Below are 11,180 nucleotides of genomic sequence, written 5' to 3' on the forward strand. Positions count from 1 at the left end.
ATGTACCTACTTAAGTTTCAAACTGCTATAAATCCAGAATTTCGGGTAAATAATTCAATAAAACTTGTTGTTGACTTGACAGTAATCAAGAATTGAACTTTGATGAAAATACAATTGGTAGACGACGTAAATAAATTGGGTTACTTAAATGTCTCAATAGAGCTTGTGTATTAAATTATTTGCTCGAAAAAGTTATAATATAGGTACCTAACTGTCATGAAATTATTCAAAATTCGAACATAGCCTGGCCAGCTTCTAAATTCATTTCAAATTAAGGAATAAAAGTGCCCCACTCTATCTGTTTAGGATTTTAAATAAAGAACACATCAAAAAGAAAAAAATCGGAGCTGTCCCTGCGGGCTAAGAAGTCGATTAGGTCGATTTTACCGCTTTAGTGACTCCACTCTTGATCCTACTGCCTCCTTTTACATTGACCTTTTAAACTTCGTATCCACTAGGCAACATTCTCGACCAACAAGTTGCTCTACATTTAACCTTACAATGAGGAACATCTCTTTCTATACGTTGCAAACGATTACGAAAAGCGACAGTGCAAATGATAAAAATGTATGGGGTTGACATAGGTGACATAATGTGTGTTTATAATAAACGTATCTTTCTTTCTTTCTTTCTTTCTTTCTTTCTTTCTTTGACATTGTGACAATTTATCACTTTCACTGTCGCTTTTCAACCGGACACCCTCAGGCTTGTTGTCTTCAATTTTGCACTGGGTGAAAGCCCACAGCGTCCAAATTTGTATGGTAAGTAGTCAATGCCATATGCGACAAATCTACAATAACTTTCGTCAAAAAAGTCGCTTTTAGGAATCGTTTGAAACTTGCATGTTGCGCCGCAATTGTCGCCTAGTGGACAAACATTAATCTGATCTGAAAATGGACAGGAGTCTGTAGGTGCGACTAAGAAAACAAAAATAATCCTGAACTATTACAACATTTACAGAACACACCACTCCACTTGGCGACGATGGAGAACAAACCGAACTCCATAGCTTTATTATTGTCTATGGGCTGCCGTTTGAGCTACAACAACCTTGACATGAGCGCCATCGACTACGCTATTTACTACAAGTTCCCTGATGCTGCTCTCGCCATGGTCACCCACGAGCAAAGGTACTGTATTTATAGTTTACTCGCTGCTGTATGCTTCTCTAAGGTGCTGTCATGCGGCTTGTTGTCTGTCATATCAACAATACTGTCATTGGGCATATTATGTGGCGTATATAGAAATGACGATATGGCTAAGTATGACAGTCTGAATATCTACATAGACAAGAGCTCGTCATTGATAGTTCGTCGACGAACGGAAACTAACGGAGTTGCCTTTAAAGAGTCACATCAGTTTCATCGAATTGGCATTTATCGTTCCTTTAGTTAACGCGGTAAGTAGGTGTCCTGTTGATAAAAGACGTGAAATTGTAACTAACAAATATAAGTAATAGTAAGTATAGTAGATACAAGTTAATGCTTACAAAAACGCACATTTCACACCACAACACCACTACTTTAAGAGCTACGCTCTTGTCGGTGTAGCATTCTGTACTCTTGTCTATCAAAGGCCAATTCTTTTACTTCCTTATAAGTCACGACGTTCTCCTCGAAGTTCGCACATTTCACAAAGAACGAAAATATATTAATATTACAAAACTTAGGTTGGATCCAAGAAACGTTAGATAAAGTCTCACTTGCTGATAATAGTTCACTTCTAGCGGAAAGACTCAGAAAAAATCTTGTTCTTACACAGACACTACACAGATGAAGTTTTGTACACACATGCACTGTATGGAATCTTATGTTACTTTTTGTTGGAACGAAAATCACGTAGAACCAGGAATCCCAGATCGGTGCCGAGCCGTGATTCTTCTATATTTTATTATATGGCTTTGTTTAACAGAGCAAAGGAAGTTATGGCTCTGCGTTCAGACCGCCACCCTTGTGTCACCCTGGCTCTCATTGCCTATATGCCAAGAGTCTTCGAAGCTGTCCAGGACAAGTGCATCACCAAAGCCAACTGCAAGAAAGATTCCAAGAGCTTTTATGTGAGTTACGTTGAATTTGTTTATTTATTAATTTCCATTAAAAAAAAAACAAGTTTTATAAGTAGTTGACTCGCTTGATAAAAAAGTATGTGAATCAACTCGTTTTCTTTTTTAAAATTCTTATTAATTACTTCATGATTTTCCTTCTTATCACCCTCAATTTTGTAACTAATATCAAAATCAATGTGTGAATCTAGATAAAGTACAACTTCGACGCTCTGTGTCCTCAAGTAAAAGACGAAGACGGCAACAGGAAGACAGATAACGTCCCTATATCTCAGAAAATTCCTTTGCCAGCTCTCAATGTAAGTTGGTACTGGATGTTACTCTAACTTATTTTTCTTATGTTGCTATAGATTAAGTACTCTTTCAAATTCTACCAAAAAACGAAGCAGGAAGTTGAAGCGCTGAGACAGGCGCTGAACGAACCAAAGTTTCGACCAGAACCGTTGAGTGTTATCAACGTGAGTGGACTCTTGAAACCACTATGCTTCGTGTGTGACTGTCCATAAGTGTGGTGCTTCACTCAACAATAATCAACTAGATAATATTCACTCATGAAATATATTACCACAAAAAAGAAACATTTTACTTCCAAATTCAAAAGCCATAAAATCAAACAAATTACTGATCACTCTTGTAGTCTTTGTTCTGACCTGTTATCTAGTTTACTATTGTTGATCTGGTGTGGTATCGTAAAGCCAGCCTTTTGCACTACCACCCTATCACCATTTTCATTTGGTCACTTAATATAAACATGAAAATCACACGGTCACTTATTTTAACAATAACACAGATTGGTTTGTCTGCTAAAAGATTGTTGTACTTAAACAACTGATTCACAAAACAGCACTCTCATTATCATCGACAAAAATACTGGATAAAAGGCACTTTATAATGCACATTTCCACTGTTATTATAGAACACTAAACAAAATACCGCGCACTTTAGAACACTGACAGCAACTCAACAATTTTTCTTCGCAAAATTTCAGGCTATGGTTGCACACGGGAGAGTGGAATTGCTAGCTCATCCTTTGAGCCAAAAATATTTGCAAATGAAGTGGAACTCGTATGGAAAGTACTTCCACCTCGCCAATTTGCTGTTCTACTGCATATTCCTGATGTTCGTCACGGTGTACACGTATCTGCTGATGTCGATCACGAATCCGAGCAACACAATGACGAAGAAACAAGCAGAAAAATGTTTGACGTCTAATTCAACCAATGGAACTAATGGAACGGATTTAACAATAGACAAAGCAGAAAATAATACTCTTACAAACTCTACAACCTTTAAACCCGGTAACGTTAAAGTCACAATTAAATATCTTGAAATTATGTTTGCTAATTTTTCTCGCTTCCTTTGGTTAAGGATTAAACTTAGTAGAAGTTTTTGTTATACTTATGAAATCTAGCTTTGTTAACAAAATGCTTACTTGTTTTGATATTTCGTATCTGCTAATAATTTAATATGGACCTCGTAGTTTAGGTCTTCATTTTCCATCTACATCAGTTATAGCTGTCGGCCCATTTTGTGCTTTGCTCGACATAATTCTATTTAACCATTAATTACCTGATCTGAAGTTCGCGTCTACTTGCTCTTGGGCATCTCTTGAAATTGTTTATCATCAGGCAACGGCCCTTCAGCGTCCGATCAAGCCACGCCAATACTGCTGACAATAACAACTGATTTATTTTTTAGATTTTGAAACAATAGTTGCAATGTACACGAGCACTTTAGCAATTCTGGTTTACAACTCTCTTTGCCTGATCCGTGAGGCTTATAATGTGAAGCAGCAGAAGTGGCACTACATGGTGGATCCCTCGAACCTCGTTTCCTGGATGCTGTACATCAGTTCCACGTTGATGGTGTTTCCAACGCTCATCAACACGAACAGTGATCTTCAGGTGAGAAGAAAATGAAACTCAGGATCAATTCATAGTTTGGTATATTCCCAAACATTTTAGGTAATAGAAAGCTCTGAAAAAAATTTAAAAGTTTGTTATCAAATCTCGTTACTTTTTTTTAGGGCATCAACGCGTAATATCAGTATCCATCAGCGAGAACAGACTATAGTTTATATCTAAATACTATTGTACCGTGTCTAATGGTATATATAATTATTTGTTTCCAGTTCTCAGCGGCCTCCATAACAGTGTTTCTCTCCTGGTGTAAACTGTTGCTGCTGCTGCAACGCTTCGACCAAGTTGGCATCTATGTGGTGATGTTTCTGGAGATCTTACAGACGCTGATCAAAGTGCTGATTGTCTTTTCCATCCTCATCATCGCGTTTGGGCTGGCGTTTTATATTCTGCTGTCCAAAGTGGGTTTTACTGTAACTCTACATGTGCATAGTTGGTAACGTATAACCTGTCCGAATATCCGTACCAGACAGACGTTTCGATTTGCATGAGTTATACGTTAGCGAGCATTTTTCTGTTTTCATCTTCAAATATGTTTGAGTAGAATTAATGCATTGGCGTTGTTTGTCAAAATCAAAAGTTCATTCAATATCAAAATAATGATGCGTGTAAGTTTGCTTTAGAACGTCCAATATTCGTTTTCACTTTATAATTAGTATCTAGTATTTCGCGCAAAACGTACACAATATTGGATTATCTATGTTGCAGACAAGTGAAACTAATTGCGTTCATGACGTCATGAAATTATATTTTTTTCTGCTGGCTTTCACCTAATTGGCACCTCGATTGTTTCTCATAGAACGATTAGATTTCGTAAAACAGATAGAGTTAAAAGTGGAAATATTGTTCATTACTTAACCTCGACGACAATGTTATTGCATTTTTAAACTTTAGCAATTATTATGTCCCAGTCTTCTCTGCCTGTCTGGAAACAATATTAAAAGAAGACGCCTTTAGACATACTCATTACTATAATATGATATTGTTTACAATAAGTCCTCATAGGCTCAGCGAATAAGTACTATATTTAGCAAAAGCGAATATTATGTTATAGGTTTTTTTAGATGTATTTTACTGAGTTACCTTTGTCATTGTTGTTGAAAATCATAACAGTTACAAAAACTGTTAATCTATTTTCACGACCAATAATATCTATGTTTAACAAAACACTGGCATATCTTTTCTTTTCCAGGGTAGTCACCTCGCTTTCAGCACTATACCGATGTCTTTGATGAGAACCTTTGCAATGATGCTTGGTGAGATCGACTTCGTTGGCACATACGTCCAGCCGTACTACAAGTCCGAAACTGAAGTCGTCTTGCCCTTCGCAATGCCGACTTTCTTCATCCTTGGAATATTTATGGTGCTAATGCCCATTCTTTTAATGAACCTGCTGATCGGTTTGGCTATTGGAGACATCGAAAGTGTCAGAAGAAATGCGCAGCTGAAGCGTCTAGCGATGCAGGTGAGTTTAGATCCAATGACAGATCTTCAGAGACCCATCCAATTCCCTATTTATTCGACCAAATAGGGAACCCTGCTAAATCTCGTCGACAAAATAATTATTTTTACTGGAAAGAGCTAGCTTCGTCTTCATTTCCTGTGATATGAGCTTTTAGGTACCTTTGAAGGCTCCAGATATACCTGACATCAGAGTTGGTAAAGTCGGTCGTTGCTCTTTGAACTCACAGGACATAAGCAAAAGTAAAGATTTCAATATCAAAAGTTTAGTTTTTTAAGTCTATTGAAGCACTATATTATTTATATTTGTCCCTACCTTTTAAATCCAGGTGGTGCTGCACACGGAGCTCGAGAGGAAGCTACCAGCAATTCTTCTGGAGAAGGTAGACAAAAACGAGCTCATCGAATACCCGAACAACAACAAATGCAAACTTGGCTTCCTTGACCTGATTCTGAGGAAATGGTTCTGTAACCCCTTCACCGACGATGGTAAGTCTTTTACATTTCACATGATATTGGGGAGTCGTTTTATAATTTTTATTATCAAAACCTGTGTGTTCTCGTCTCGCGGACTCTTTGGAACCTGTTGACACCATGTAGAAGTCGACAGAATGTAAACTATGTCGCTGTGAATCACACACATCCAAAGGGAAATAAAACTGGCGAGGTAAAGTCGAGCTTGAAACTAGTAGCTTTTGTCGTTTCCGTCATACCAAATGAAAAAGGAAAAATAATAATAAATAACCTCTAATAGATACATTCTTAATTACATTTCAATTTTCACATCACTTTTTCTCAGGACAACCTTTTAAAGTAACTCTGTGAAATTTCATGGAATTGAACCGCTTTTATACCGTTTATCTAACGGTATTACAGGCTGATCACCTGATTGTCCGACAGTTAGATGATCTTCGGTAGGCACGTTAAGTATGTAGTCGTTACATGAGCCATGTCAGGGGCTTCTGGCGGCTCGATAATAACCCTGACACCTGGGTTGATGAGGTTGGTTATCCACCTCATAACGGTATTTTTCCTAGTTATTTCTCAACAATTTTTTGATGATGCTTTTTCATTCTTGTCCAGCTCAGTACTACGGAAGGGCTGTAGGTATGTTGCATCCCCATACCAATCCAGGGAGATTCCGATGTTAGTAGATGGAAGTTGATGGATTTGCAATGGCTTTGACCTCTGTCTAGAAACCCTTTAGATGTCCGTTATGTGGCTTCATGCAACGGAATGAACTTAGTTTAATGATCGGCTCGTGATTTCTCTGCCAAACTTTTCTTCTGCTCCAAGGATCAATTAATTACACGAAAACAATCGACTTTTCTAATATCATAAAATCTTTTGATATTATTCTCATCTTTGTAATGACAAGTTAATGAAGATACGAAATCTGCCAGAGAAGTCACATAGCTATCTTATATAGAGCAATCACCAAGTGAGATCAAATTCTTTGGATGTTTATTAAGGTTTCGTGGTTTCCACAGCTGGCTTAGATTTGGTGCTGGAAAGCAGTGAGGATTACATTTCTGCTGAACTGGACAAGCAGAAGCGAAGGTTGCGAGAGATGGCGCAGCTAATGGAACAACAGCACACCCTGGTCCGACTAATCGTGCAAGTAGGCATCACATCTTTTTTTGTAACAGCCCTGTGATGCGTAAAATATTGGCTTCATGGAATATGAATCCTACAGTCGTAAGACAAGCAGCTTTTGTTTTTTATTCACTCCCTGTCCAGCAAAGAGGCGATCCAGTAGAGAAATAATAAACATTCCGTTTCTTTTTACAGAAAATGGAAATAAAAACCGAAGCTGATGACGTGGACGAAGGCGTCTCTCCAGGAGACACCAGGGTGGTTCCACGATGGAGTTCACCAAGGATTAGGAAGAAACTACGAACCGCACAATCTTTTAACAAAGGAGGATAAACAGACTGTGTAGGCGTAACAATGGTGCAGACGCAAACTTGATTTTTACCTCGACAAGGATCTTGTGGCACTTGGATGACATTGACAGGAGGCTTACGATTGCGAAAAATTACAGTTTAATCGAATTTAATGTATGGGATTTGACATTTTAATTTTCTTCTACGGTCGCGTGTTCAGTACGTGTATTTTTTGACGTGATTGATTGGTTGACTTAATTGTTGATTAGCCGCAAATGGCAATAACTACTTGGGCGGACAAATGGGGAGCGCTGAGAGCTTGTGTTTCCTTTAATTAAAATAAAATGTGGTCAACCTTGAAGTCGATGTTTTCTATCACCGTCCCATCATCTAGCACTAACACCAGGTAGCGCACTCGACATCTGAGTGCGACAGGATTGACGCGTTACCTTACGTCAATCATTTTGTTCTATTGCACTGTCGTTTTTCGGAATCGTTTTCAACTTGGCTACGTCCCTGCATTTGTATTCATTGTTAGGTCAGATGATTTTCCTCATTGTTAGGTTACATGCTGAGCAAAATGTTGCACAAGAATGTTTTCGTCTGTTTCAGACGATTCATGACTATCTCTGTCGTAGAGTCGTGCTCTTTTTATGGCTGTCTAAGCCAACTCTGGAGTGGCAAGTTCTACCGCACACTCTGCAGGAGAATGTTGTCGACTTGGTTTTGTTTCATTCTCCTACTCGTCAGAGTTTGAAGCCGTCGAGTACATACTATTTCCACACATCTACATCACCAGCGAGCTTCTCCCATGCCATGGTCGATACCAAAAGATCTCATGTCTCTCTTTGCGCAACCTTTGCATCGGAGAGGATCCTAGTGGATACGAAGCTTTGAAAAGAGGCACTATTAGAGTTCAGTCAATAAAAGCAGTAAAATGGATCTAATTTCTTCATCTGATTACCATACATTTTCCATTTATAACAACTGTCAATAATTTCTTGCTTTCATAGGATGCGGCGTTAGTTCCGATTCCGGCCACGTGCCTAAGGATCCTTGTCGTTCTATATTTAAGTATGACAGCTCTCAAACTAGATTTTATAAACCAAACCTATCGATAGTTTGGGGGTAGGTAAGTGGGCCCTGTGAAATCAGGATCACGCTAAGTTGTCCTCTGCACTCGTTGTAAGTGCAAAACGGTATTATTTTAATAATGTAATAGTGTCATAAAAATGTTGAAGTTAATCCTTTTCTGTATCTCTAATTCACTTAATTACAATGTAAATTTATCGAATAAACATTCACATTTATAATAATTGCATACCTCCTAAAATTACTAGGTTTAACTAAAAGAAGAATTATTAGATAAGTAAGTATTTAGGTACTTAACTAGTTTTCTGCCGACGACTTCGTTCGTGTAAATTTCGGTTATCGTGTATCGGTTGTGTGTGGTATATCGTGTTTTATGAAAGATAGCCAAGCATATGCCCATTATGTGAACTGATGGCCATTTTATCGTTTCTTCAAAGTATCATAATATAATAAGTACTTTTTGGTGCCACTGACTAAAATTTAAATTAAGTAGTTTAGTAGCAGTTCAGTTGTAGTTTAATTTAAATGATACCTTTTATTTTTATTTTGCATGTAAGAGCAAGACACCCTGACTCCTGCATCTGGGAGTTGCCTCAAAATTTAATGCTGTTGAAAACAAGAAATAAATACTTTTGTTTAGTTGGGTACGTAAAAATCAGTCGAGAAAAATAATAATTAAATACTACGATAAAAAACGGCTAACACTTCGCCCCGCACTAATAACGTCGAGCTAGATTTACCTCACCTCCTCTGGGTCTTACTTAAGTCTAAATGGTCGTAAGCCGCTACGGAGCGCGCGCGAACTATCTGTCTCGTTCGCACTTACGCGGTTTAACGGGGTAAGAATGACATTTTTGTATGAAGTATCCCGGGTGTGACGGGACCCTGAATATACTGGGACCGCTCGCGGACTGTCTGTCTCTGTGAAGCGACACGCGGTTAGAATGAGATTTCAGTATCGAGTGTCCTAATATGCCCAGGTTAAATGATACTTTTCTGGAACAGACTTCGAGCGCTTACAGCCATAAAAACCAGGATAAAAACCGAAGGACACGCGAACGTAGTCGCGGGCATGAGCCAGTAATATTAATCTTCATCTTAACATTGACTTTGATGTCTATTTAACTTTGAAATCACTTAACATCTTATTATAAACAGTAGTTATAAAAAAATATTAATTAGCTAGTCTATTTACATTTTAAATACATATATCATAAGCATAGCATGTAAATTATATACAGAAAGGAATTTATTAGTGATGGGACCAGCGATAAGGCGCTACGGCCAGGAAATCAGCGAATTAAGTAGTAAAAGCGATAAACGGAGCGAGCATACTAACGTAATATTTTAACCGTAATCATGCGAGAAAAGGACAACAATTTATCAACATAAACAGTCAGTGGGTCAACTGAAGGAGGCATAGTATATCTATCTCCACCACGCTGCTCCATCGTTGCATCTTTGCAAACAGAGGTACTGTAGGTAGAGGCTAAGATAGCCAAAGTAATTAAAAACCATGCATCATAGCTTTCGTATGGAGTATAGCTTTCTATGGATGTGAAACTTGGACACTGACACAATAAGATAGATAGAGACTCGAGGCCTATAAAATGAGGTGGTGGAGGAGAATGGAAAGAATAAGTCAGACAGAAAGGGTTACTAATGAGGAAGTGGTAGGAAGGGTAGTTATTGGGGACAAAAGAGGCAAGATGATTGGACATAAGTGTTCAATGAGACACGACGTATTCATCAAAAACATCATAGAAGAGAAGCTGCAAGGAAAGGGAGGAACGGGAAGACTATCGAAATGAAACCAAATAGGTACCTATATTTTATTTTAAGTAAAGGTAAAATAATAATATGTTTGTAAAGCCCGCTTCGCTTGTCGCAAATCGCGTTTTCCATGGCCAGGAAAGATTATATAATAGATATAAAAATGTTAGCATATCCTATTAAATTCTATATTAATGTACTTATTAGGTATAATAACTGTATTCCACCGTATTCATGATCTCTACATATTATAATATAATATAAGATAGTATATCTAATTATAATATAAGCCAACTAAATAATATTTTTCCAATATAATTGCCATTAGCCTTAAAATATCGCATACAATTTTTTTATTAAGCAATTATTTTATTAATATATAAAATCATAAAGTCGTATCCTACTTTTATTAAAAATTACAATTAGGTACTTACTAATAAGTATTATATTATTATAAACATTAAAACACATTATCTGTCCTCTGTACTTGAAAATTAGATTAGGTAATTACATTAAAATTAAGTTGCTGTGTCAAAAAAATAACCGCCCCTGTCAATCTTCAGGTTAGCTAATCGGACACCGTGAAAACGGAATAACGGAGAAGATAATTCTGCTGACTCCAGTACACACCACTTTAGTTTATTTTAAATTATACCTGTCATTTTCTTATCCGCTGAAAAGGAAAGGGACAGTATGTATTTTTTGGACCAGGCGTCAATTTTAAGCAGATATTTTAAAAAATCCCCTCATTTTTTTATATTGGCCAATAATCCGACAGAATTAAATTGACAGCACACGTCAAACGGGTTGCATCTTGCATATCAGCCTATTTCATTCGCCCGGGTTATTCATTCGTTTTAAAATTAACAGTTGACAATCATCCTTCCTTTTCCTTTTCGCAGGATAAGAAAGTAACTTAAAATAAAATTAGGTATCTGCAGGAATCGGGGCCACTGTGTCAATAAAAATATATAAATAATTATTATC

The 11,180-nt window shown here is 37.4% G+C and overlaps 1 protein-coding gene across 1 annotated transcript in view; it reads left to right on the forward strand.

Annotated features, from left to right (window-relative positions):
* LOC126380069 (transient receptor potential cation channel subfamily A member 1) overlaps positions 1-7,445 on the forward strand; it is a 58,890-nt gene extending 51,445 nt beyond the window's left edge. Inside the window, exons 11-20 of the mRNA XM_050029264.1 lie at positions 961-1,130; positions 1,912-2,056; positions 2,254-2,361; positions 3,051-3,313; positions 3,756-3,966; positions 4,194-4,382; positions 5,174-5,446; positions 5,772-5,931; positions 6,933-7,063; positions 7,234-7,445. Coding sequence (XP_049885221.1) covers positions 961-1,130; positions 1,912-2,056; positions 2,254-2,361; positions 3,051-3,313; positions 3,756-3,966; positions 4,194-4,382; positions 5,174-5,446; positions 5,772-5,931; positions 6,933-7,063; positions 7,234-7,371 — 1,788 coding nt within the window. The 3' untranslated portion in view covers positions 7,372-7,445. The remainder of the gene's footprint in view (positions 1-960; positions 1,131-1,911; positions 2,057-2,253; positions 2,362-3,050; positions 3,314-3,755; positions 3,967-4,193; positions 4,383-5,173; positions 5,447-5,771; positions 5,932-6,932; positions 7,064-7,233) is intronic.
* The last annotated feature ends 3,735 nt before the right edge of the window (positions 7,446-11,180 follow it).

Source organism: Pectinophora gossypiella, chromosome Z (genome assembly GCF_024362695.1).
Source record: "Pectinophora gossypiella chromosome Z, ilPecGoss1.1, whole genome shotgun sequence".
Classification (NCBI taxonomy): domain Eukaryota; kingdom Metazoa; phylum Arthropoda; class Insecta; order Lepidoptera; family Gelechiidae; genus Pectinophora; species Pectinophora gossypiella.